The 26,129-nt window shown below is 49.5% G+C and overlaps 1 protein-coding gene across 3 annotated transcripts; it reads left to right on the top strand.

Moving 5' to 3' along the window:
• The first annotated feature begins 1,008 nt into the window (after window positions 1-1,008).
• HEYL (hes related family bHLH transcription factor with YRPW motif like) lies at window positions 1,009-22,076 on the top strand. Of its 3 annotated transcripts, none has more exons than XM_079113456.1 (5): window positions 1,009-1,219; window positions 7,627-7,693; window positions 9,124-9,207; window positions 10,585-10,666; window positions 13,855-22,076. In XM_079113456.1, the coding sequence occupies exons 1-5, from the start codon at window positions 1,140-1,142 to the stop codon at window positions 14,526-14,528; spliced, it is 987 nt and encodes a 328-aa protein (XP_078969582.1). In that variant the 5' UTR covers window positions 1,009-1,139; the 3' UTR covers window positions 14,529-22,076. The 3 variants fall into 3 exon arrangements, with proteins under 3 accessions (XP_078969582.1, XP_078969584.1, XP_078969583.1); XM_079113458.1 differs by having other exon boundaries at window positions 1,096-1,219; window positions 7,631-7,693; XM_079113457.1 differs by lacking the exon at window positions 1,009-1,219 and adding an exon at window positions 3,914-7,350.
• The last annotated feature ends 4,053 nt before the right edge of the window (window positions 22,077-26,129 follow it).

The raw sequence follows: 26,129 nt of genomic DNA, 5'->3' as shown, positions 1-26,129 counted from the left end.
ACCTCCTCTCCTCCTTGGTTGCCAAGAGGTCCACCCTCTAGGATGCTCTATTTAGCTACCTTCTGGCCCTTGGGGGTTTCTCTGGTACAGGTGAATCTGAGAATCTTCCCTGAGTTCCTTCTTTACAGGCAGGGCAGCTGGAATTCCCATTAAGGGAACAGTTAATCTCCTGTTGGGGGACGGGTGTAAGAAGAGAGGCAGAGGGTTCCCTTTTTCCTCCCCTTCCTCAATTCGGAGGCTTATGAAATGAGACCTCTCCTGGAGTTCTTGACCTCCCAGGACAGCTTTGCCTTTGAAGAACTGACAGTTGATTCCCAGGGAAACACCCCACCAAGCACCACCCGCAAGTGTGGCCCTTGAGCCCAGAGCTCAACCTTCTCAGCGGGCACACCCACTTCAGCAGTCCCTTTTGGGGCTGACCCCCACCTGTCACAGGTCTGTGAGAGTTCGTCGTCCCTCCCTCCCCTCCACCCCCCTCACACATTCTCTCTCTCTCTCTCTCTCTCTCTCTCCTCTCTCTCTCTCTCTCTCTCTCTCCCCACACACACACACACACACACACACACACACACACACACACACACACACACACACCTTGCTTTGGGATCCTATTGAAGGAGCTGCTGGGAATTCTCATGGAGGATCAGGTCACAGCCACTCCCCCCCCCCCCCCCCCCAACCTCACCAGACCAAACGTGTCTGCCCGGGGCGGGGGTGGGTGGGGGAGGAAGGTGCAGGATCTGTCCTCACAGAAGCTGGGACTTCTCAGAGCCAGCCGCCTAAGGCCGGCAGCGCCCGGGGCGAAGCAGGGACAGCCGAGGACTCCTGGCGTTCCCGCGGGGCCTCCCAGGGCACCTGCCCAAGGCCACCCAGCGCGCGGCTGCCGCGGCGGCGGAGCGGAGCCGGACCTCCCAGCGGTCGGTGGGGGCGGTGACCGCCCGGGGCCTTCCCACGGCTCGGTGGCGCGTCACCGCGGGGGCGAGGGGGCGCCGAGGCGCCGGGGGCTGCGATGCAGGAAAGGGCCCTGGGAAAGGGCGGCGTTGGCGCCCCGGGGCGGGGCCGGGGCGGGCCGGGGCGGGGCCCGACGGGCGGCCTCGGAGCTGGAGCGTGGGGCTGAGCCCCTGGCAGCCTGGCTTGCCATGAAGCGACCCAGGGAGCCGAGCGGCTCCGACGGCGAGTCCGACGGACCCATCGACGTGGGCCGCGAAGGCGATCGGAGGTAAGGGTCAGGATGGGGGACCTGAAGGCGAGCAAGAGCGCCCCGACGGGCTTCTGGGGCACAGGCTCTAGTCCCCAGGTACCCCTTGGACTGAGATACAGTGTGCGCCACAGCCCGCAGGCGTGGGTCAGGTGTGGGGCGTGTGCCGCTGATTGCACAAGAGCCCAGTATTCCTGGGTGCTCTTGGCCATATATTGGTTCAGGATGCTGTTCAGCTCAGGGGCTTGATGGCCAGGTGGTAGTGATCTTTCTGTTAAAATGCCCTATGATAGGTCACCAGTGAGTAGTTTTCCTGAAGATCTTAAGAAACCCTAGCAGACTGTTGGTACCACACTTCCTATCCAGAAACTGCTTTGTGCAGAATAATCACACTTTTCCCAGTTTTACCCTAGGTTGGGTGCAGTTTTTGTGTAGTCCACAAAAAGTTTCAGGGGAAAGAAAGTATTTCCTCCTTTGAGCCAATCGGACTTTGGAATTAGGGTTTGTATTTTGAAGAAAGTAATAACCAACTTGCAAGGACCTAGATTTCAATTTCAGAGCTCTTTCTGCCAAACTACTCTGGCTGCCAATGTCATTCTGCTCTTGATGAATATTCTGATCTGCTTCAAACCTATAGAACAAACTGCACTCTACTACTCCCAGTTCTGTGAATTCTCTGTTTCAATTTCCTCATCTGTAATATGAACATTATATATATATAATATATAATAATAAAACCAAACTTCATAAGAGTATTAGGAAGATCAAATGAGAAAATGTGTGTCACAAGCTTAGCAGAGGGCCTAATGCATAGCAAATACTTAGCATCAGACACTCACCCTGAAAGAACTGCAGGCCTGACTGGGAGTCTGCAGGCCTGGATCCCAGCCTCACATCTGCCACCAACTCACCATGTAGTCTTCCTTCCTTTCTTTTTCTTTTTTATTTCTTCCCCTCAACCCCTACCCGCCCCCTCCAGTGCTGGGGATTGAACTCAGGGCCCTACACATGCTAAGCAAGTGCTCTGCCACCATGTAGCCTTGAACCATTGGTTTCCCTGTCTGAGCCTGTTTCCTCATCAGTAAAATAAAGGAGGATGGGAGTGGGAAGGGGAAAACAACCTCATCTCTCTTAGCTCACCCAAACCTGACTCTCTATGATAGAAGGACATTGAGTTCATTCTAGGGACATATTTTATTCTAGGGACCTTTATTTTATTTATTTCTATGTGGTGCTGAGAATCGAACCCCGTACCTCACACATGCTAGGCAAGCACTCTACCACTGAGCCACAACCCCAGGCCCCTAAGGATATTTTTGAAAGCATTTCATAAGTTCAGAGCACTAGGAGAGCCTGCCTCAGTCACAGATCCTGGCTGGGGGTGTAGCTCAGTTGTACAGTGCTTGCCAAGCATGTGAAGGACCCTAGGTTGGAGACGTAATACCACACACACACACACACATTCCTAGAGAAATGCCACCAACTACTAATTTATAGCTTCTAATAGGGGATAGGACTTTGAATATCCCTCTTATATATTGTATTTTTGGTTTGAGTTTTGTATAATATAATTTCCTATGCAACATATTAGCCTTTTTTTTTTCAGTGCTGGGGATTGAACCCAGAGGTTGCGGGCACATGCTAAGCAAATGCTCTACCACTGAGCTACATTCCCAGCCCTTTTTATTTTTTATTTTGAGAGAAGTTCTCACTAGGTTACTGAGGCTGGCCTCAAACTTGTGATTCTCCTCCCTCGATCTCCTGAGTTACTGGGATTACAAGAGTGTAATCCCATACCTAGCTCAACATATTACCCTTTTCAAATTGCTTAGTAGAAATTGCTGTTTGGAGAAACAATTCTCTAAGCCTATCCCGCTAGCAGGAGCAGGAGAAGGGCCCAGAACCAGGTGGTGGTGGTGGTGGTGGTGGAGGAGTCTCAAATTCAATGTCATTGACCCTTCATGGATCAGAGGCACAAAATTGATAACAGAGGTCTAGGTTTATCAGCACTGGCTTCTGTTCTCCACGAGTGTGCAGCCTGGGCAGTGACTGCCAGGTCACACAAAGACTGTGAACAGAATGGAAAGAGACAGACTGTGCTGTGCAGACACCCATGTGGGGAGAGGTCACTCGCAACCAAAGAGGGTAGTGAGGGCTTTTTGAAGGTGGTGGTATTGGAGTTAAGGCATAAAGGGTCAGTGTACTTTTTTCCTCTACAGCATTTTGTCATTTCAGCCAAACCCCAATTTTAGAGCCTGTTCTTAGAAGAGCAGACCCCTCTGAGGAGGGAAGCAGCTGGACATCTGGCAGAGACCGACTTATAGATGCCTCATTGTAGCACTCCCCAGAGGGCCCTCCCCCCAGCAGACATAAATGCTTCAATTCAGGGACTGCTGAACGATGCCTGCTGTGGTCCAGACCCTGGGCTAGGCATAGGGGCCCAGATGTATCCTGCTCAGTCTCTGCCCTCAGGGAACTCTCAGGGAAAAAGAGCTTCATGTACAAAGAAAGCCAGATAAACAGTGACAAGGGCCACAGGCCTGGGGCAGCCAGCCTGCCAGGGTCAGTGGCAGGGCACAAATCCCCCACACTCTGAGACATGAAAGGGAAGAGTCGGGTGTGTTCCAGTGTCCCTGGGGTATCTGCGCCATCCTTGGGAATCACCCACCAAGCTTCTGTCTGAACCCGGCTCCCGGTTCATTCTGGGTTAAAGAGTATACAGCCTCTCCCCTACCCTTCTGCAAACATGTAATGAGCATCCATCACATGTCAGACTCTGTGGGTTGTTCCCACGTGATTGAAGTACCGGTGGCCTTTGAAGTCAGACAGACCTGAGTTTGACTCTTGTTACCATTTACTTGTGCAAGTGATTCTACCCCTTTATTGGCCTCAGTTTTCTCTCTTACAATACAGGGGTGCCACTACCTGCTTCACAGGATGAGGCTTTGATGAGTTTGTATGTAAAGCACATATCTCCTTGCTTTGGCACAAGGTAACTTCCAACAAATGCTGCTCTCTAAGGGCTCACCATGGGGTGGGGGGCATGCTCATGAGGCAGCATGGTCTAATGAAAAGACTGGAAGTCTGAAGACTGGAATTACTGATTCTGTGTCTGCCACCCACTCATGAAATCATCGCTTTTTCTAAAAGTGAAATGATCCAAATAATACTGAACTTATAGGGCTCTTATGCAATAAATGAGACAACAAATGCAGAAGTGCTATCTAGAACAAAAAGTACTGGCTATGAGATATGCATGATGGGATGATGAATATTTGGAGCATACTGGCAAGAGCACTGGATTAAAAGCAGTACACCTGGGTCTAGTTCTGAATTTTCCTCTCATTTGCTGTGTAACCTGGGAAAGACCCCTTTCCCTCTCTGAGTTTTCTCATTTTATAAATGGGCTCAGTGCTTTCTGGGTTTCATTTTTGGTTGATGCAGAATGAGTAGGGTCATCAGCAAGGGTTCTGCGAGGAGTCCCCAGGTGGAACCAGTGCTGAGGTTGGTCAGGACTGGCAACTGGACCACCCGGAAAGCTGACACTGCCCCCAGAGACTGCCGTGGAATTCTGGCTAGGGCCTTCTTGAGGCCCATGGAGCAGATCTTGATGGTCATCTGGGTTCATGAAAATCTTTTTTATTTTCAGACTCTCAGGGGAGAGGCTGCCACCCCTCCTCTCACTGTCAGGGCCAGATCACAAGCTAGAATGAGCATTGGCTGGGAGTTTGAAGGATAAGGGGACTGGAGGACTATTCAGACAGACAGGAAGTAGGACTTAGGAGGGAAACAATGCTGAATTGGGAGCCAGAAGACATGGATTCCCATGCTGGCTTTGCTCCTTAGCAGCTGCGTGGGCTGGGCAAGCTGCTTAGCTTCCGGAGGTCCAGCATCCTCATCTGTAAATGGCACTTTCCTAAGGCTCAAAGGAGAGAAACACATGTAGTAGTGCCAATGAAACTGTAAAGCAAGATTTGCCTTTGAGATATAGGGGAGGGCCAGGTCATGCTACAGAGAAAAACTGACCAAGAGACTGGAAAAAGGGACAGCAGAGCTGCCTTGCCCTGAAATGGGTGCATCAGCCTTTGACAGATGGTCCCTGAGGAGGGGTCAGGCTGAGAGGCAGTGACGTGCACAAGACCAACCCAATTCCCCAAGAGATGCTTTATCGGGTAAGGGGGAACAAAGACTGTGTTTTTTAGTGTACTTTGGCTCTTGGGGCCTGTCCCCAGTGAACCAGAGAAGCTTTGAAAACAAGCTGCCCTACAGATCTCAGGATCTAGCCATCTGATCCCTGGACCTAGCTCACTGGTCCCTGCTTCCCAGGAGCTTCCCCAGACCTCTTAACAGTTCTGCTTTGCCAGATGTTTGGGTGGGAGATATACTTTTCCTGATGTGACTGGACAAAGCCAGGGCATAGCAGTAGGATCTGACCAATGCTATCTGGTCTTTCCTGAAAACTTCTGTCTTTGAGGTGTTGATGAAAACGATGAGATCTCAAATCCCAAGAGTATAGTCACATAGGTGGGACCTTTCTGGTGAGCCACGTTTGCTCCCATTCCACAAAGGCCTAAAACAGATTTTTTTATGCATATCTCTGTTCTTCAGTGATGTGAAGACAAGGGCAGGAGAAAGAAGCTGTACCATGAGCTCTGCAGAGCTCCAACCACTTGCTGAGAGCTCAGGCTACAATAGTGAATGAAACTGACATGGCCTTGTGGAGCTTATGGATTTGTTGGGGAGAGAGAGAGAGAGTAATCAAATAACCATATAAGTATAAAACAACAAAGTGGCATAAATGCTGTGAATTCAGGAAGCTGGGAAAGTATAGAGCAGGGGATATCTAGCAGGAGAGTAGATGTCAAAAAGGCTCCCCAAAGAGATGTCATTTGAATTGAGATATAAAGGATGGGTGAAGTTACTAGGCAAAGGATTGCAGCTTAGGGTGGGGAGATTGAGTGGACCAGAGATTTCTAGACTAGGGGAACTAGTCTAGAAACTGCAGAAAGGGGTTAGTATATTCGCAGGCTGGAGCACAAAGCAAGAAAGAGTGGATCTAAGAAGTGATGAGGGTCAGCTGGGCCACCTGAAGAGTGACAAGATCAAATTTGCATTTAAATGATCACTCTGTGTGAAGTGTGGGTTTAAGAACCACTCAACAGGAGGCTCTTCCAGGCCTCCAGTGGGAAATGATGTGGTCCAGAGAGGAACCATGGAGATAAGGAGGACAGACATGAGATGTGTTTTAGACACAGAATGGGGCAGGTTTTGATGAGGTCGGGGTGAGGATGGGGGAAGAATCAAAGACAATACCAGGTATCTGCCTGCAGACCTAAAGCTGTATGCCTTCTCCAAGATGGGAAACCCAGGGGTTCAGGGAGCAGGTGTGGGGTGAGGTCAAGGTCATGGGTTCCCTTGAAGTTGTGTCTGACCTTTGGCATTCCAAAGTGGCAGGAGATGTACCTTGTCTAAAGTCGTTTGTGGATCTGAGCACCTGGAGGGCTGAGGCACAGGCCCTGGGCCCTAATAGGGCCTTCCAAGGATAGATACCTCAGTGCCTCCCCAGAAAACCTCTCCATTCTCAGAGAGCCTCTGGAGAGAAACCTGCTGAGAAGGCAGCTGCTGGGTTGGAGATTATTTTGCTAAAAGTCTGGGCAGGAAACCCCCGGGGTCTGAGCCTCTTCTCTATAGTGGGAAATCCCTGGATAGGAACAAACGCCCATCATACCGCCAGAGCGGCAGAAGAAGGTCCCAGGTCGGGGAGAGGCCGAGGTTAAGGGGGATGGGGCCTTCTGGGAGGGCACAGTACTGTCCCCGAGCAGGCAAGAGGGGCCTGTGACCCAGATGCCGCCTCCCCCTTTGCCCCCCCCACCCCCCCGGCCGCGCCGCGTGGGAGGCTGCAGCAGCTGCGGGCCAGGCGGAGGGCGGGCGGCCGGCGCGTTGGCCCGTGGGAAGCAGCGGCATCTGCTCTTTCCACGCTCCTTCCCAGCGGCTCCCTCTGAAACCCAACCCGCCCGGCCCCGGCCGGCCACCGGCCGCCCGTGCCCTCCGTCGGCCCGCCCCCGAGATCGGGTTGCAGGACCCAGCAGCCACGCCGAGGTCCACGGTTCCCCGACGGCCGCCGTGAGGGAAAAGGGACCAGGGGAGACCAGGTCGGGGGTCCAGACAAGTTCTAAGTGGCCGCCGCGAGGCTAGGAGGCAGGAAGCTGAGTGCATGGGAGGACTTGGCCAGCGGAGAAATGGGCCCCAAGGGAAAAAGGGAGAGTCGATGCCCCCTCCCACGCCTGCCCTGCGGCTCTTCCCGGCTTGGGAACCAGTGGCCACGCGGGTGGGGGCTGTGGCAGAAGATGGCCCGGCCTCCCAGGTCAGCCCAGGCCAGGGAGATGGTCCCCCAATTCTGAGAAACCAGCCTTTCTCTTCCTCTTCAGCCAGATGGCCAGACCACTGTCCACTCCCAGCCCTTCGCAGATGCAAGCCAGGAAGAAACGCAGAGGGGTGAGTGTCCTTCTCAGCCTTGGAGTGACCCAGTCAAGGTTTGCCCAAAATCCCCTCCTCCATAAATCTTTTCAGAAACATCACTCCAAGATAACTGCCTGGGTTCAAACCCTGACACTGCCAGTAACTATCCTGGACGTTTTGGGCAAGCCATGTAACCTCTCTGTGCCTCATTTCTTCTTTGGTGTAACTGAAATAAAGACGATACCTACCCCCAAGGATTGGCTTGAAGGTTAAGGGTATTAATGCAGTGCTCTCTGGAGCAAGGCAGAGCAATACCCAACAATCAGCTGTTATTATTTTGTTCCTCTACCTTATCTCTGTCCCTTCTTGGACCCCAAAGCTTTCCATTCTTTTCGGTGCTGAGGAGGGAAAGCAGCTTCCTGCTTATTGGGAATCTGAAGGTTCCATGCTTGCTGCTGTCCATCTTCTCTGGCTGCCTCCCCACCCACATCCCAGATGCAGCTGTGCTTGCATGCTGAGAGTCCAGAGACCTGGTTTCTGACAGAGACCAGCTGTGCCACTCACTTCTCCCTTCAGTCCTTTGGGTTTCTCTGAAAAAAAAAAATGAGGGGTCACAATTTCTACCCTACTATGAGTATTCTGCTACTAGGATTGTTTTTTTGTTGTTGTTGTTTTTTTAAATAGTAGTACTAGAAATTGAACTTAGGGTCGCTTAACCTCTGATTCACATTCCCAGCCCTTTTATTTGAGACAGGGTCTTGCTCAGGGTCCTGCCTCAGCCTCCTGAGCTGCTGGGATTACAGGTGGGCACCTCGTCTGCTACCAGGATTGTGACGGTGGTGTGGCGGGGAGTGTGAATGAGCCCTCTGCAGTTAGAGAGGGGCTCTCAGGTGGCCTCTGACCAAGCAACTGACAGGGGCCCCCAGGGCTGGCTTCACTGTTGTGGCTGGTGTTTTCATTCTGTTGGTGTCCTGCAGTACCAGGGACTGAACATTTTGAATATCACTCCTACAGACCAACGTAAGAGATCTGAACTGCACTATATTGCTCTGTGACCTTAAGCAAATTATCATCCCACTCTGAGCCTTGGTTTCCTTCTCCATAAAGTAAGAATAGTTTTACTTCTGCCAGGTGCAGCAGCACACACGCCTGTAATCCCAACTACCTAGTAGGCTGAGGTAATAGGATCTCACGTTCAAGGTCAGCCTGGTCAGTGTAGCAAGAACCTGTCTCAAAATAAAAATTCTTTAAAGGACTGAGGTTATAACTCAGTGGTTGAGCACTTGCTTAGCATGTGCCAGCCCCTGGGTTTGATTCCCAACACTGAAGAAAAAAAAAAAAAAGATTAAGGTAAAACATTAACTTGCTCACAACAATATAATGAGAAAAGATATGAGTCAGTGTGCATCAAGGCACAATGGAAACCTTGAAGTGCCTACATGTGACACCTTGTCATTACTTTTCAGATCATAGAGAAACGGCGTAGAGATCGCATCAACAGCAGCCTTTCTGAATTGCGGCGTTTAGTCCCCACTGCCTTTGAGAAACAGGTTTGTAACATTGTCAATTGTGCCAGCAGGGTGGGTGGTAGATAGGGTTTGTTTCCTATGGTATCCCTTATTGAAGGATAGCAGCTACCTGAGGTGCTGTGATCATGTATGAATATCTGTCACCGGCTAAGGGACAAGGGGAATGAAAATTCATTACTTGGTGAGGTGCCTCAGGTGTTGTGGCTTTACATCCATTTGAATGGAATTCTAAAAATGATCCTGAAGGGTAGGAATTATTCTGCCCATTGCACAAGCCAGGAAATTGAAGCAGAGAGAAATTAACTTGGACTAGCTCACCCAGGTGGAAACAGCACAGTTGGAACACAGGACTGTGTGACAGTCTCCTGACATTTCCAGAGCTCCGTGAAAGTGGAGCAACCTGCTCAGGGAGTGAGTGCTCTGTCATAAACATGTTGGGGTGGGGACACTGTATCGGGCAGCAGCCTCAAAGATTCTTCCCCTAGGCTCCAAGGCACCTGTCAAAGTTCATCTGCCTTCCCTTGGCCTTTCCACAAATGTTCAGTAAATCCTTCACAGGACCAGGCATGCACTAGACCTGGTATCTGCCCTCGGGAGTCACATGGAGAGTCAGACCCTCAGGTTTCCCCGAGAGGCCAGGTGATCTGGGAGCTTAGAAGACATTTCCCAAGAGAGAGGGGGAACAGCAAGTGCTTTGGGGCTAAGATGATCAGCTAGAGCTTGAGCATGCTGAGGCGGAAGTTGTATCCCAGGAGAGCTGCTCTGAGAGGCAGGTGAGGATGCTTGAGTGGCGTTCTGGTGAGAGATGAAGCCACAGAGGTAGACAAGACCCTCGAGGAGAGCAGGTGGAGCTAGAAGAGAAGTAGGCCAGCACCCACTGGGGAACATACCCATTTAAGGGACAGGCAGAGCAAGAGGCAAGGTGAAAGCAGAAAGCAGAAGCCATGTTGAGCCTGGCACAGTGGCACACCCATAATCCCAGCAGCTCGGGAGGCTGAGGCAGGAGGATTGAGAGTTCAAAGCCAGCCTCAGTCAAAGTGATGCACTAAGCAACTCAGTGAGACCCTGTCTCTAAGTAAAATACAAAATAGGGCTACAGATGTGGTTCAGTGGTCGAGTGCCCCTGAGTTCAATCCCTATTAACCCCCCTCCAAAAAAAAAAGTGGTGTAGAGGCAGTCAAAGGAGAAGAGGTTTTAGGAAGGAAGCTGAGTGGTGCTATAGACAGGAAGACCGAGATGAGAACTGAAGAGCATCTGTGAGATTTGGAGCTCTTGGCCAAAGCAGGAGCCTGAATGTGAGCAGCAGGGGAGCGAGGAGGAGTTGAGAAAATCAAGAAAAATGATAATGGACATAGGAGGTCAGCTGGAGGCCACACCCTCTGCCTTCTGTACCTACAGGGCTCTTCCAAGCTGGAGAAAGCCGAGGTCTTGCAGATGACGGTGGATCACTTGAAAATGCTCCATGCCACTGGTGGGACAGGTACCAATGCTCTTCTTTCTTGGGAATCATTTGCACAACAAATATTTTCAGGCTGGGCTGGGGGATGCACTGATGTGCCAAGTAGAGATGGTCCGTGCCCTCCTGGGCCTCGTGGTCTCCAGAGGGCTAAAGCAGACCCTGTTGAATAGTCACCAGGTTTGTCTCTCTTAACATCTTCCTCCCCACTTCTGTTGTCTCTCTTTGTCCCAAGCCTTTCTTCACCTCAGCTCTTTCCAGTTTTAGACCTTGGAGGGGCTATCTTCTGAAAAACAGACTGTTCCCCTGGGGCTTACCCCCAGGGCCTCACTAAGTAGTAGCCTTCAGAAGCTAATTCTCTGTGGGATCCCACACTGTGTCCTACCTACCCTAGGAGGGACCTGCCCGAAATTCTTAGCTGCAGGGGATTCATTGGTGTCTCTTCCCATTGGTCTGCACTCCTGGGCTGCTGTTGGGACCTGAGCAGTATTGTGAGGACAAGTCCTGCACACAGCAGGTGTCAGGATTATAGTAGAACATAAATGTCACTCATATGGTTGTTCTAAGCATGTCCATCACAATAAAATCATGGAATTGTGGCTTTAAAAAGACTTGCAGACAAAAAGAAATTTGTCACAAAACTTCTATATGTGTTTGGTGTTTTCACAATTGGGAAGCTTGAAAGACATTGGCCATAAAGACTTAAGTCCCAAAGGCAACCTGCTACATGGGAAGAGGACAGGGACAGTTGTTTCTCCTCCTCCTCCTCCTCCTCCTCCTTCTTCTTCTTCTTTTATTTTTTATTTATTTATTTATTCACTTGTGTGTGTGTGTGTGGTACAGGGGATTGAACCCAGGGGTGCTCTGCCACTGAGCCACATCCTCATTCCTTTTTATTTTATTTTGAGACAGAATCTCGCTAAGTTGCTGAGCCTGGCCTCAAACTTGTGATTCTCCTGCCTCAGTTGCCCACATTGCTGGGATTATAAGTGTGTGCCAGTGAACCAGCCAACAACTGCAATTTTTTTAAGTTAACATGGTATTACCTTTATTTATAATTTCATTAGTTCATGAATTTTGGATAATCTACTTTTCAGATTAAGGAAAACCTATAAAATAACCATGAGAGAATTTGGCAAGAGAAATAATATGATATTTAATGCTTCAGAAAGTTAGTTTTCTCTTTATCATCAACGTTTTAAGTAGCCCAACCTGGAGCTTCTCACACCTGGGAATGGGCAGAGTCCTGGGTCACCTCGTTGAGATTCTGGGGCAAAAGATCTGGAGTGGAGTTTAGGAATTTGCAAGTTTAACAAGCCTGCCCAATAACCCTGATGCAGGTGAGCCTTCCTTTTGAGAACTTCTGCCAAAGGAATGCATTGCTAACACTGGAGATTTCTGTTTCTAAGCATCCAGTAGGGGAGAGATTTCAAATTACATCACCAGTTATCCTATTAAAAGAAAAGTTGTAACTAATATGTGGGCAGAATTCAATGGCTTTCAAAATGCTTTTGCTTTTGATTCTCACAAAAACCAGAAAGGTGGGATTATCTTCACCCCTTTCTGGCTCAGGGATAATGGGAAAACAGGGAATTGTGGTTTAGCTATAGCACAGTCTTTAGATTTGAATCCTGGCTGTACTGCTTACTAGCTTTATGACATCTGACAGATGATTTAACCTCTCTGTTCCTCAGTTTCCTCATCTCTAAAATGGAAGTAACAAGAGAGTTTATGAGAATTAAATTACATAATGCATCAAAGTACTTAATAAGAACTCAGCAGATGTTAGTTTAAAAAGAACAACAAAAACAGAAAGGCAAAGCCAGGTGTGGTGATACATACCTGTAATCCAAACTACTTGGGAGGCTGAGGCAGAAGGATCACAAGTTCGAAATCAGCCTGGACAATTTAGTGAGATCCTGTCTCATTAAAAATTTTGAAAGGGAGTAGGGGTGTAGCTCCCTAGTAGAACACTCCTCTAATATGTGCAATACCCTGGGTTCAATCTCTAGCGCTACAAATACAAAACAAAACAAAACACACAGGTAAAGGGGTTTGCGAGGTGCATAGCTAAATATCCAGCAGAGCCAGGTCTTACCTGAAAGTTGGCCTCACACCCAACAGTCTTCCTGCCATACTGTTCCTCTGGAGGAGCCTAAACCATGAACTAGGGACCAGATATTTGCTGCCAGTCATGAGACCAGTGCTGGCTGGGGCTGTCCTGTCTTTGCCCAGAGAGTGACCCATGTGAAGAGGCAGTGAGGTTTTAAATACCTGCAGGGACAGTCCACCTGGTTGACCCTCATTGACATCAGGCCAAAGGAGGGCTACTGGCCTGATGGCAGCTGCTGAGGGCCAGAGTCAGGGTCTTGAGTTCCAGACTGTCTTTTGAGCTGGGGGAAAAACAGATGCAGCAGGAGTCAAGAGATCTGCCTGAGGGCTGGGGCTGTAACTCAGTAACAGAGCACCTGCCTAGCATGTGTGAGGCACTGGGTTCGATCCTCAGCACCACATAAAAATAAATAAATAAATAAAGGCACGCTGTCCACGTAAAAAGAGAGAGAGAGAGAGAGATCTAAGTGATAACGAACTTTTTATTTGTGGAGCATTTTCTGTGAACCATTTCATTTCACTTTCAGGTACAATTGTTTCCCACTCAAGCTAAGGAGATTGAGGCCAAGAGAGATGAGACTTACCCAGCCAGGCAGCTGGCTAAGTGGCAGAGCTGGGATTTGAACCCAGCTAGCCTAGCTTCCAAAGACTTCGTGCTTCAGGGCTGTGCTCTGTTGCCTCCTCCAAGGGGTCTCCAAGCTCTGATGGCTGCTTTCACCCCCTTCTCTCCCTGAACCTAACCTCAGTAGCAGGCAGATTGTTGTATACCTGCCCAGGCATGGTCTTTTCACATCTGCTGAGCGTCTACTTAATTAAGTGATCTTGGTCATAAAGTTTCTTCTTTGCATTACTTACGAATTGTGATGAAAGCAATCTAGTTTGTAATGTTGCACAGTTTCCTGAATTCTTTTGATCCTCACAACTCACCACCCTTCATCCTGAGTAGAGGTTTTTATTCCCACTTTACAGTTGGGGCGAGGTGAGAGCACATGCCCAAGGTTACCAGGGAGTGAATGGGAGGGACGTATTCAGAACTCGGTCTGACCCTAGGTTCCGTGTCCCCCCACCCCAGCATGCCCTCATGGTGCCTCACTTTACAGGATTCTTTGATGCCCGAGCCCTGGCAGTTGACTTCAGGAGCATTGGTTTTCGGGAGTGCCTCACTGAGGTCATCAGGTACCTGGGGGTCCTGGAAGGGCCCAGCAGCCGTGCAGACCCTGTCCGGATTCGCCTTCTCTCCCACCTCAACAGCTATGCGGCTGAGATGGAGCCTTTGCCCACGCCAGCTGGCCCCCTGGCTTTCCCTGCTTGGCCCTGGTCCTTCTTCCATAGTTGTCCAGGGCTGCCAGCCCTGAGCAACCAGCTTGCCATCCTGGGAAGTGTGCCTGGCCCTGTCCTCCCCGGCACCTCCTCTCCTGCTTACCCCATCCCAGCCCTCCGAACCACTCCCGTGCGCAGGGCCACTGGCACCATCCTGCCGGTCCGGAGGCATTTGTTGCCCAGTCGAGGGTCATCTTCAACCCAGAGGGTCCACCCTCCAGAGAGGCCAGCTGCCCCTCTTCCCATGGCCTCCAGCAGCAGGGCTGCCAGGAGCAGCCACACTGCTCCCCTGCTGCAGTCCTCCTCCCCAACACCCCCTAGTGCTGGGGGCTCCACAGCTTATGTGGCTGTACCAGTCTCCAGTCCATCTTCCACAGGGCCAGCTGGGAGGCCTGCAGGTGCTGTGCTCTACCACTCCTGGGTCTCTGAAATCACCGAAATCGGGGCTTTCTGAGCTGACTTCCGGACCCACATACCCCCAGGATCACAAGAAAGGTTCTTTATCAGAAGCTCTAAATTTGACGCTACCTTTTCTGCTTTGCTTCCTGGATGGGCTGCTACGTGAAAGCACCTTCTTCACCCAGCAGGAGCTCCTCCCTCTCACCACTCAGCCCAGCCTGTCCACTCGGCTCCCAGGGAGCCCTTCTGATCTCAGAGACTTGGTCCCGTTTCTCACCTGCACATGAGCCCCTAAGAGCTGTGCCTAAACCCTCTCCTGCCCAGTCTGTTTGAATCATGGGCCTGGGATGGAAGCTTGAACCTAAAGGATACCATGGTCCAAGACTGGCAGCTCTATGGGGAGATCGGACCCCAGTCAGGAACAATGACCAGCTATAGCCATCCTAGACCAAGGAACTGGAACATACTGTCTGCCTCATTTCCTGGAGATGGTAACAGAGAAAGGGCCACTAAGAGGTCTCTTGGGCACCTTGTCTGCCCCTGCCCACCCCATCACAGTGAAGCACAGGATAAATCCATTCTCCATTACAGCCAGGCCTGGATGTTGGAAGCCCAGCAGTTCTGCTCGTGCTCTCCTCCAGCTGCAGACGCCCATCCTCCTTGAGACTAAGAGTTCCCTGCACGAGTCTGGCTCAGAAAGCCAGACCAGGAGCTTCTGGGCAATGGCAAAGCTCTGTGACAGGGTGTCCTCACTGCCAGGCAGGAGTCAGGATTGAGCAACAGAGAACCCAGCTCCTGGGTATGTGGTCTTTTTCCATTGGGGCACAGTGTGGAGGGGCCTTGGCCCTACATGATGGCACCCAGAGAGGCACCCTCTTGGGATTCAGCACCAGACGTCTGAGCTGCCTGGTTTGCATCCGGCTCGGAGAGCCCAGACTGCTGCCACAGCCAAGGGCTGTCAGACTGAACAAAAATAACTGAGAGGAGGGGCAGAGGAAGAACATTCAGAGGCCTCTGGGCCCTTCAAGGTCACTCAGTGGGTCTAACCGGGCCTGAGAGCCTATTCACCCAGATTCCACACAGCTGGCTCTGCTCAGAGGCAGCTCCCATTCCCCAGCTCTGCCCGAGGCCATTTCCCTCCAACAGAAGGCCCTGCGACCCTTCCCAGCGGAACAGCAGACTGAACCTGCATTCGGGATCACCATATCAGGTGATAAAGTGCAGAAACACTTCTGTGCTTGTTGGTAAACAACTGCTCCCCACGAGCCCCGTGCCCACCAACACCTGGCATTTCCCAGGACCACCACAATCTGGTTATTGCCTGACAGACCCAAGTCTATGGGATCCTAGAGCTGGTAATTCACTGGCACTCATGCCACACTGGGTTATTAAATATTTTGATGTCACCCCTGGTAAGATTCTCTCACCCCCAGCCTTTGATGGAACCACTTTCCCCAGAGGTGTCACTGAGAAGGCTTCACCCATAGAGTTCGCAGAAACCATGGGGGCAAAGGGCCCTTCGAGAGCAGTGGGGCACAGATCAGTGACCAGAAAGCTCTTTTGAAAAGAGAGATTCCTCAAGGAAGGATAAAGAGGTAAGTGTTTCTTTGACTCCAAAGCAGAGCTTGTTCGATTAGGTTGCCGTCCTATGGACCCCTCTGAGAAGTGCCATAGCCAGGAGAGGTGGCATTGCAGAGAGAAGGCCACCAGCAGGGGATGTTCCAGAGGAAGATGGATAGAGGGAAGGCAGGACAGTCACACAGGCTCCCAGACGTGGGGAGAAGGGGACAGAGAAGGGGACAGAGGTCCAGACCAGTCTCACTTTCCCACAGGGGCAAGCTCAGGATGGGAAAAGAACCCCCAGCCCCTCCCCCTCCTCTCTCTTATTCCCCATCTCCCCACCTTGCTCTCCCACTGCTCCCAGGATATGAGGGCTATCTTTTAGTGCCCAGACCCAACATTCACTCCTGGCTGGGCTGTGGGAAACACATTTCTATGGTGTAGGTACCCAACTCCAAAACAGTGCATTGGCACCACTGAAATAAAGGGGAAATGGCCTGGCACTTTCAGCGTCTTGATTGATCTGAGGTTCAGGGGAAATGACCGTATGTTCCCATGGATGGGGAGTCAGATCTTCTTTTTCTATCCCCAAGCTTTCCAGGTACCCCGACTCCCCCACCCCCCACTGTGGGGGTGTTGTAGACAACCAATAGAGTTTTTGAGTTATTCTAGAAACTTCCAGTAGACTCTTAAATATCTTTGGAGTCTGTCCACTTCTGTCTGAACCCGTTGCCACCACCTTGGCCTGGCCACTTCACCTCTCTCCCAGATCCTCGTCCCAGCCTCCACAAGGCCTCCTTCTTTCCTTCTTCCGTTGTTCTCAGTAGCAACCAGAGAGCCTCTCAACATGTGCATCACATTATATTATCATATTATCTCTGGTTCAAACTCTTCTTCTGTTGCCCTATTCTTCTTTTCTTTCTTTTTTCTTTTTTTTTTTTTTGTACTGGAAATTGAACCCAGTGCATTCTACCACTGAGCTACATCCCCAGCCCATTTTATTTTTTATTTTGAGATAGGATCTTGCTGATTTGCTGAGGCTGGGTTCAAACTTGTGATCCTCCTGCCTCAGCCTCCCAATTTGCTGGGATTACTGGTGTGTGCCACTGTGCCTGGCTGTTACACTGTTATTCTAAAGATAAAATCCAAACTCTTCCTCTTTTGGTCCCAACCCCACTTCAAGCCTCATTTTTCTCTATTCCCAAACTTGCTTCTGGATTCTGGCCCCAACCTGCCTTCATTTCCTCAATATTTCAACCTTACTCCTTTGCATATGCTGTTCCCTTTTCCACAGAATGCTCTTCCCTACCCTTTGCATGGCCAAGTTCTTCAGACCCTTGTCTTCAATATCACCTCCTCAGAGAGGCCTTTCCTGACTGTTGAACTTGAATAATTGACTATTGTTTACCTTTATGTGGAGATTGCTGATGTATAATCACATGTGTATTTACTTTTTAGTAAACTATTGCCCCCACTAGAATGTAAACTCTGTGAGGCCAGGAACCTCACCCGGTCTGCTGTCCACTTTGTACCTGGGACCCAGAACTATGCCTGGCTTATGGATGGTGCCCAGTGAATCTTCGTTGAATAAATGAATTAAGGAGCTGAGAAGCCTTCTGCTCTCATGCTGTGGATCATGCAGGGCTCTCTAGGGGTGACTTTGGGGAGAGGCAGGAGAGCAAAGGAAGAGCTGGGACCAAGGGACTTGAAGTTCTGGCAAAATGGTCAGGAGGCCCTGGCCAGAAGCGGGCGCAGGTGTGTGCACTCTGGAGTACACACTGACGGGCAGCTGCCCCTGCCAGCAGGTCTCCTTCTCCACGCTCGGCTTGACTCCTCCATGGAGTTGGCTCCCAACAGGTCCAGCAAACAGTCCCAGAGGTCTGCTCCATGCCATCCAGGCCTGGGGGAGCCAGAGGTGGCATGGACACCACTGCCTAGGGTGTGGGGGACAGTGTACTCTCTGCCTAAGTGACAGTTGGTGAGCTGGGAGTGGAGGGGCCTGTGGAGAGGCTGAGGGCCACAGAGTGGGGGTATGTGCCTCTGCCCAGGGAGGTCATGGGGAAGGGGCACTGGAGGAAGCCCTCCCGGACCAGCATGAAGGGAAGCTTCCCATCAGCAGAGGGACCCTTAAGTGTAAGTCAGAGAGACTCACAGGGGAGCTGTAGAGCCGGCTCCAGGTTGAATGCAGACCCTCAGGGACAGGGTGAAAGGTGGGCTAGCCTGGGCACTGAAGCTAGACTTCTTTATTAGGCCCTTATGAATGAGTTATAGCCTTGGGCAAATTCCTTAACCTCCTTGAACTTTCTCATCTTTAAACCAGGGATGATGGACTAATGGCTAATTGAGCGGTAACTGTATACTAGATACTGTTCCCAGTGCTTTTTAAAGAATGTTCCCATTTTAAGGGGGGGAGTGCTGAAGAGTGATATTGACCAAATTATGTTATTACCTTGAGTATTGTGTGTATGTATGAATATGTAACAACAAATTACAACAGTGTATACAACCATAATGCACCAATAAAAAACGTGGGTGGGGAAAAGAATGTCCCCATTTTACAGATGAGAAAACTGAGCTAAGGCATGATCTCCTATCATGGTTAGGTGTGAATGGAATGAGCCAACACATGTACAGTCCTGAGTCGTGAAACAATCAATCTTTGTCATTAGTATCCTTAACGGAAGGAGGTTGTGTCCGAGGCGTAAATATCCACAAGAGCTGTGCTGAATCTGGGAGCAACAGGAGACACAGAATGTTTTTCCAGGTGACTGCCAAGGTTGGATTTTAAGAAACTCGAGCCAGGCGTGGTAGGACATATCTGTAATCCCAGTCATTCCAGAGACCGAAGCAGGAGGACCACAAGTTCAAGTCCAGCCTGGACAATTTAGTGAGACATCTCAAAATAAAACCCTTTTTTAAAAAGAGTTGAAATATAGCTCAGTGGTAGAGCACTTGCCTAGTGTACACAAGGCACTGGGTTCAATCCACAGTACCAAAATAAAAGTCAGGATTTTTTTTCTAGTCAAGACAGATTTCCATTCATTAGGTGAACCTGAAAAAGGTTGATGTTTTCTGAGGATCAAAGCAAAAACAAATTTCCACAAGGGCACCTCTGTCCCTGGGCCCTCTCCTAGTCCCTGGCTCATAGTAGGTACTTAAGAAATGATATGTGCCGTTAGGGTTTGAATATGGCTGGTCTCTGTGAAGGTCCATTGTGATTAAAGGCTCTGCTGCTGTTGCGAGGTGCACCTTTAAGAGGTGGGGCCTAGTGGGAGACCCCAAGGCCATTGGAGGTGTGCCTTCAGAAGGGGTTGTGGGACCCCAGGCTCGCTCCCAGCTGTGGGAGGTGTGACCACTTACTCTCCACAGGCTCCTGCCTTGGTGTGCCATCGCTCATGCCCTTACCAGAGGCCAACTCAGTGTGCTTCCCTCCCCACCTTTCCACCCTTCCTGATCTTGCACCTTGAGCATTCAAAACTGTGAGCCTAATAAACCTCTTTCTCATGAGTTGCCTGTGTCAGGAATTTAATTTTAGTGACACCAAGCTGACTAATACATGTGAGTTGAAGACTTTACTGTCTTGTAATTTATTTAGGATATACTAATATTTATGGCTTTGTGGAAAACTCAGGACATTAACTTCCTTTTCCAAGAGGAGAAATCAGGTCTAGATATAAGCAGATCACATTAATGACAGTAAACATTTTTGAGTCCTTGATCTATATTCCCTCATAGAATCCTTACATAGCCCTGTGAGTAATTATCCCCATTTTACACAAGAGGAAAAGTCTCAATCTGTTAGTAAAAGTATCCAAAGTGCACAAAACTAATAAGCATTTTAGCCAAAATTCAAACCTGAGCCTATCTGATTTGGTCTTAACCAAAATAGTGCACTGCTTCCTTCCCAGGCTGCCCCTTGGGTGACAATCCACTGATGCTCAGTGGCAGGCTATCAAGCTCTAGTAGAGTAGACCATTGTGGTAGCTTGGGACGATTTCATGTCTGCAACGTTCTTCTCCCATGTTTAGTAAAGGTTAGGCTTGGCTGCTGTAACAATGAGGTCCAGCAGAGCCTGGCACAGGGTTGCACGCCTGTAATCCCCACAACTCAGGAGGCCAAGGCAGGAAGATCGCAAGTTCAAGGCCACTCTCAGCAACTTAGTGAGACCCTGTCTCAAAAAATAAAAGATGCTTGGGCTTAGCTAACTGGTAGAAGACCCCTGGATTCAATTCCCAGTACTTCAAAAAGCAAACAAAACAAAGAGGCCTAGTAATAACTCAATGAACAAAGATAATTTCTTTGTCTCTAATGCAACTTCTTGGTAACCGCTTAAGCAGAGAGCTCTGCTCCATGCAGATATCCTGGGACCTAGATTCCTTCCATCTTGATTCCTTACCATTCCTAGGGTATTCTTGTACTAGAGTGGTCCAAGCCAGGTCTCCCAGGGCTCAATCCAGCAGGAAGGCAATGAGAATTTGGTAGAGACTGATCAAAGCCTTCCTTAAAGTCAATGTTCAGAAGTAAGTACAAATACCTCCATTCACAGTCTGCAGATAAGAACTTAGCCCAATCAAACTGCAGAGGAGGCTGGGAAATGCATGTTAACCTGTTCTCTGAAATAAGTGTGCATGTATATTGGCAGACGATCTCTTTCATTTCCCTTATCTGGAAGGTGAGAAGAATGGGGAAATCAGGGACATCAGAAGTTCCTGATTGGCCTGTGTGTGTGTGTGTGTGTGTGTGTGTGTGCGCGCGCGCACGCGCACGCGCATGCAAGCTATCTAGAAATCAAGTTTCTTTTTCTCTCTCTTTTTTTTGCAATACTCAGGATTGAAACCAGCGTGTCTCACACATGCTAAGCAAGTGCTCTACCACCAAGTTACATTGCCATCATTTTTTTTTTGGTCCCAGGGACACTTGACCACTGAGCCTCATCCCTATCCCTATGTTGTATTTTATTTAGCGACAGGGTCACACTGAGTTATTTCTGGCTTTGAACTCAAGATCCTCCTGCCTCAGCCTCCCAAGCCGCTGGAATTACAGGTGTGCAGCACCAAGCCTGGCTTCATCCTTTTTAAAATTTTCTTTTGAGTCAGGGTCTTGATAAATGGCCCAGGCTGACCTTGAACTTGCAATCTTTGGATCTGCCTTGGTCTCCTGGGTAGCTGGGATTATAGGTGTACATCATAGCACCTGGCTAGAGGTCAATTTACTTTGAGTTTGAGGGACCAGGTAGAACGGCACCACCTCCCCCTTTCCATTCCCACAGGGGTGGGTTGAATCCCCAGTGAATGGAATAGTGCCTTTCCTGGGCCCATCTCCCCAGAGAACTCCCCCAGAAAACTGAGTGTAAGACAAGGAGGTTTGTTGCTGTAGGATGCCGGCTGGGCCCCAAGTTGTCTGCTGAGCAGCACCACCTGGAGGGACTGTGTGTCACACGTGTCCTGAGAGCTAGTTTCACCATCCTGACTCCCACCTGGCAGGGAGGCGCTAGCCCATGCATACACCCTCCCAACAAAGACAGCTGTCACTGCTTTCTTCTCCCCCCTGCCCATGACACAGCCCACCCTGAAGCTCTGTACAAAGCCCTGTCCTCACTTGTGACAGTTGACACACAGGCAGGCTGCAGGAATGCCCTGTTAATTCCTTGATAGGGACCCGTGTAAGTGCGGCAGCCATTGGAACTCCACTGATGGACACCAGGCTCTCTGGATTCTTTCTTTTCGCTTTGTGTAGGAGTCAAAAAAAGCAAGACTGTTGCTTGGCTCATGGATCTCAGAAAGCCAGCTGACTAGTTTGGGCTTGGCTCAGGACTTTGGGCAGAATCTGAATTTCAGCACCCCATCCTAGGTGTTCTATTGTTGGAGCCTCAGAAAATTAATGAACCATCCCAGCTACTCAGGAGGTGAGGAAGGAGGATCACAAGTTCAAGACCAGCCTGGGCAACTTAGGGAGACCCTGCCTAGAAATGAAATTTCAAAGGGCTGGGGATGTAACTATGAGATAGAGTGCCCCTGGGTTTCATCCCTAGTACTGCGGGGGGGGGGGGGGGGGGAAGCAAGGAAAGAAGGAAAGAGGGGAGAAAAGGAAGAAAGAGGGAGAGAAAAAAAATAGTGAACCTCCTATTACCTACAACTCCAGCAGCCCTAAAAGGAATCAGTCAAGAACAAAAAGTACTAATGCTTTCTATCCTATAGCAAAGTAACATTTCAAAGTGCTTTCCCATGTGTACCTCACTTATGCCTTTCAACAAATGGAGAAGGGAGCCAGGGCAGAAATTATTATCTCCATTATGCAGATGAGGAAACTGAATCGCATTTCAAGCAGAACAGTCTGCCCTAGATCGAAAAAATAGTAAATGGTGAAGCTTGTTTGGACTATAGAGGAAAGTCCAATTGCATGTCTATTGTCACAAAGAGATAATGTAACATTATCCAACAATTATTGGGCACTTGCCACAGGCAGGCATTGGACCAAGTACTTTGCATGCAAAATCTATCTGCATAACTCTGATTTGGGTTTCAGTTCCATCATTATCTCCATTCTGTGGATGAGGAAACAGAACTCAGAAAGATTAAGTAATTTGTCCAATGTAACACAGCTATTAAGTGACAGAGCTCTTAAGGGCCAAGTTCTACAGCCCACTAAATGCTATGGCTTGCATTCACTCGCTTGGGACAATAGAGGGAGGGGTCCCAGGCCTGTGTACAGCTCCTAGCTTGTACCTTGAGACTTGGGCCTCAGACCCATCAGTATCAATTCACTAACCCTTCAGAACACAGAGGCCAGTCATCTGTCTTCACTCAATAACATTTATGAAGAACTGAACATGTGCTAGGTGCAGTGGTGCACTCCTGTAATCCCAGTGACTCAGGAGGCTGAGGCAGGAGGATCTGGAACCTGGGCAACTTAGTAGACCCTGTGTCAAAATAAACAAAAGAAAATAAATAAAGAGGGCTGAGGATGTAGCTCTGTGTTAGAGCATTCCTGGGTTCAATATTCAGTACTACAAAATGGAAAGAGAGAGAGAGAGAACAGGAAGGAAGGACAAGGAAGGCCAAGCATAGCAGTTTGAACAGAAATTACAGGGAGGGCAGGAGCCATGAGGCTGGGTGAAAGGAGAGTGTTCCAGGCAGGGGGCAGCAAGGGCCCAGCAGGAGACCAGTGTAGCTGGAGTATAGCTAGCAAGAGGATGTGGCAGGAGGTAGAATCTGATGGGGGTGGGGAGCAGGCCACAGCTGATTTCCTCTGAGTGAGGCAGGGAGGCATTGGAAGGTTAAGATCAGAGGAGAAGCTGTGCAATATGGCGCACCCCTGGAAATCCCAGCGACTACTCGCGAGGCTGAGGCAGGAGGATCACAAGTTCAAGGCCAGCCTCAGCAACTTAGGGAAGTCTTTTCAGCAACTCAATGAAACCATTTCAAAATAAAAAATAAAAAGGGCTAGGCATGTGGTTCAGTGGTTAAGTGCCCCTGGCTTCAATTCCCAGTACCAGGAGGAAAAAAAAAAAAATAGAGAATTGAGGAGACTGATGTCTTAGGAGTAAAGAGGAGTCTTGGCCTGTGATGTGAAGAACAGACAGAGTGGGAACAGGTGGACTTTCTGGTCACATAACGTCCTTCACACCACCTTCTACTGGTTCCCCTAGAATAAAACCTGCTCCTAATAGAAATCCTGATTTCAACTGCCCCATTCTCCAGCCACCACATGCCCTTCCCAAGCTCCCTCTGCTCAGCAGTCCTCCCACTGACCACCACCATGCACCGTCATCTGGTCACTTCCTGGCTTCACTTCCCCCTTCACCTTGCTAAGGGCACATGGCCTCAGCTCTGTCATCACCCCTTGCAAACAACCTCACCCCTTATTCCCATCTCCTTCTACTGCAGTCACCAGGTGTAGGGCAGTTTTGAGCATGACCCACATGACCTCCACTTCCTGGTGTTCATGCCCTTGTCTAACCCCTTACCCTCCAATGCAGACAGGACCCATGACTTTCTTCTAACCGACAAAACCTGGCAAGTGTGAGGGATGTCAAACCCCCCACCCCCATTCAGCTACAAACGTGGCAGAGGTGAGGGGTATCCCTCCCATGACGACCTTATCTTATTTAAGGCCCTCAGCCAGGCACAGTGGTGCACATCTGTAATCTCAGGAGGCTGAGGCAGGAGGACTGCAAGTTCAAGGCCAGCCTCAGCAACTTACCAAGGACTTAAGCAACTTAGCAAGACCCTGTCTCAAAATAAAAAATAGAAAGGGCTGGTGATATGGCTCAGTGGTTAAGCTGCCCTGGGTTCAATCCCTGTTATAAAAAACAAAAACAAACAAACAAAACCTTCTTAGGTGGGAGGGACAGGCTCTCCTTGCTGGCTTGATCAAGTGAGTGGTGGTGTTGGAGAAGCCCACATGGCACAGGACCATTGGTGGCCACTCAGGCCCTGGGGACAGCCTGCAGCTGACAGCCAGGCTTCAAAGCCATGACCCTGTCATATGGCATGAGGAAATGAATTCTACCAACAAGCTGAATAAATCTGAAAGTGGACTCCCCTGCTGCCCACTGCGGAGCTTCCAGGTGATTCTAGCCAACAGCTGCAGCCTTGAGGACCAGGCCACACAGTGCCACGCTCCTTAACCACAGAAACTGGGAGACAAATGTGCACCTGTGAAAGCACATTGGGTATGTTAATTGCTACTTAACAGTAGACAACTAATCCCAGACCCTGATCTCCACCTACTAGAAGAGTCCATGACTGGAGGTGACTGGTCTGACTTGACCGATAACCAGAACCTCAAGTGGGGAACCTGCTCTGCTTCTCTAACAGGCTGGCTCTGCAGGCTCTGTGATGACTGCTGGGCCACCTGTCTTCTCTCCCCAGAGCCCCACCCCCTCCCCCACATCCTCCTCAGCAAATGATCCTGCTTCATTCCTCATGTTGAATATGGAGGATCTCAATAGCCTTGAGGGAGGATTTTTTTTTAAAATCCGCATTCTTGCCAGGTGCAGTGTCACACGCCTGTAATCCAAGAGGCTTGGGAGGCTGAGGGCAGGAAGATGGTTAGTTTGAGGCCAGCCTCAACAACTTAGTGAGACCCTGTCTCAATATAAGAAAAAATTAAAAGGTGTGGGAATGTAGTATAGAGGTAAAGTACCCCGGGTTCAATCTCTGGTACCAAAAAAAATAAAAATAAATAAAAAGGAGCAAGAAATTAAATGTGTCCAACTAGATACAGTATCACACATACCTGTCATGTCATCTATGTGGGAAGCTGAGGCAGGAGGATCACAAGTTTAAGGCTAGCCTGGGCAACTTAGCAAGACCCTGTCTCAAAATAAAAACTAAAAAAGGTCTGAGGATATAGCTCAGTGGTAGAGCACCCCAGGGTTCAAGTCCCAGTTTTGAAAAAAAAAAAAAAAAAATCAAATAACACCAAGGTTTTAATTATTAGCATGCTATACTTAATTTTAAATCTTCCTGAGGCTAAGATGTACACCTATATTAGGTATCTTCTAGAAGGAAAGCTCTATTCCAGGTGACGGAAGTTAATTTCTCTTGTTCATAAGATCGACAGGTATGTTCCTGCTTAAAGGAAACGGCAGGGGTGGGGGTGAGATTGATTCAGAGACTGAGAAAGGGGAGAAAAAAGGAAGTAGAAAAAAAAAGAAACAAAAGGATCACAGCCCTCCCAGTTAATTAAGGATCAAGGTCACTGGCCTGCTAAGAAAGACAGCTATGCGACATGGCCAACCATGCCCTCATTAGGGCTGCAGATTCTGTTGTGCAGTTGAGTCCTGAAAGGGCCTCAATACGCAGCTGGGAAAAGGAGTAGAGCCAGCAGGTGTTGGCTTTTGAGGGCTCTTCCTATTTGTTTCTGGCCTGAACCTATGAGTATCAGGAAGCTGGCTGACTGACCCCCACTGCACAGTGCCCTGGGGGGCTCTCTGAAGCCAAGGCCTTTGAGTATTTGCAGATAGATTAGAAATAACAGGTATTTGGCCCACGAGCTGCCACTTTCTGCTCTTGTTCCTGTGGCAGACATTACTAATCAATTCCACACCTGCCCCCTTGTTAAGACATCCCCTGTCCAGAACGAATCAAGG

The sequence above is a fragment of the Sciurus vulgaris genome (genome assembly GCF_902686455.1).
Source record: "Sciurus vulgaris genome assembly, chromosome: 1".
Lineage (NCBI taxonomy): Eukaryota > Metazoa > Chordata > Mammalia > Rodentia > Sciuridae > Sciurus > Sciurus vulgaris.
The sequence above is the reverse complement of the archived record's forward strand: the minus strand, read 5'-3'. Positions and strand labels throughout refer to the sequence as shown.

Bases quoted from the DNA above. Each gene is read 5' to 3' on its own strand.
- HEYL (XM_079113457.1), top strand. From the start codon at position 7,043: ATGCCGCCTCCCCCTTTGCCCCCCCCACCCCCCCGGCCGCGCCGCGTG. The intron at 9,208-10,584 runs GTTTGTAACATT...CTGTACCTACAG, and splicing joins CCACTGCCTTTGAGAAACAG to GGCTCTTCCAAGCTGGAGAA. The intron at 10,667-13,854 runs GTACCAATGCTC...CTCACTTTACAG, and splicing joins CCATGCCACTGGTGGGACAG to GATTCTTTGATGCCCGAGCC.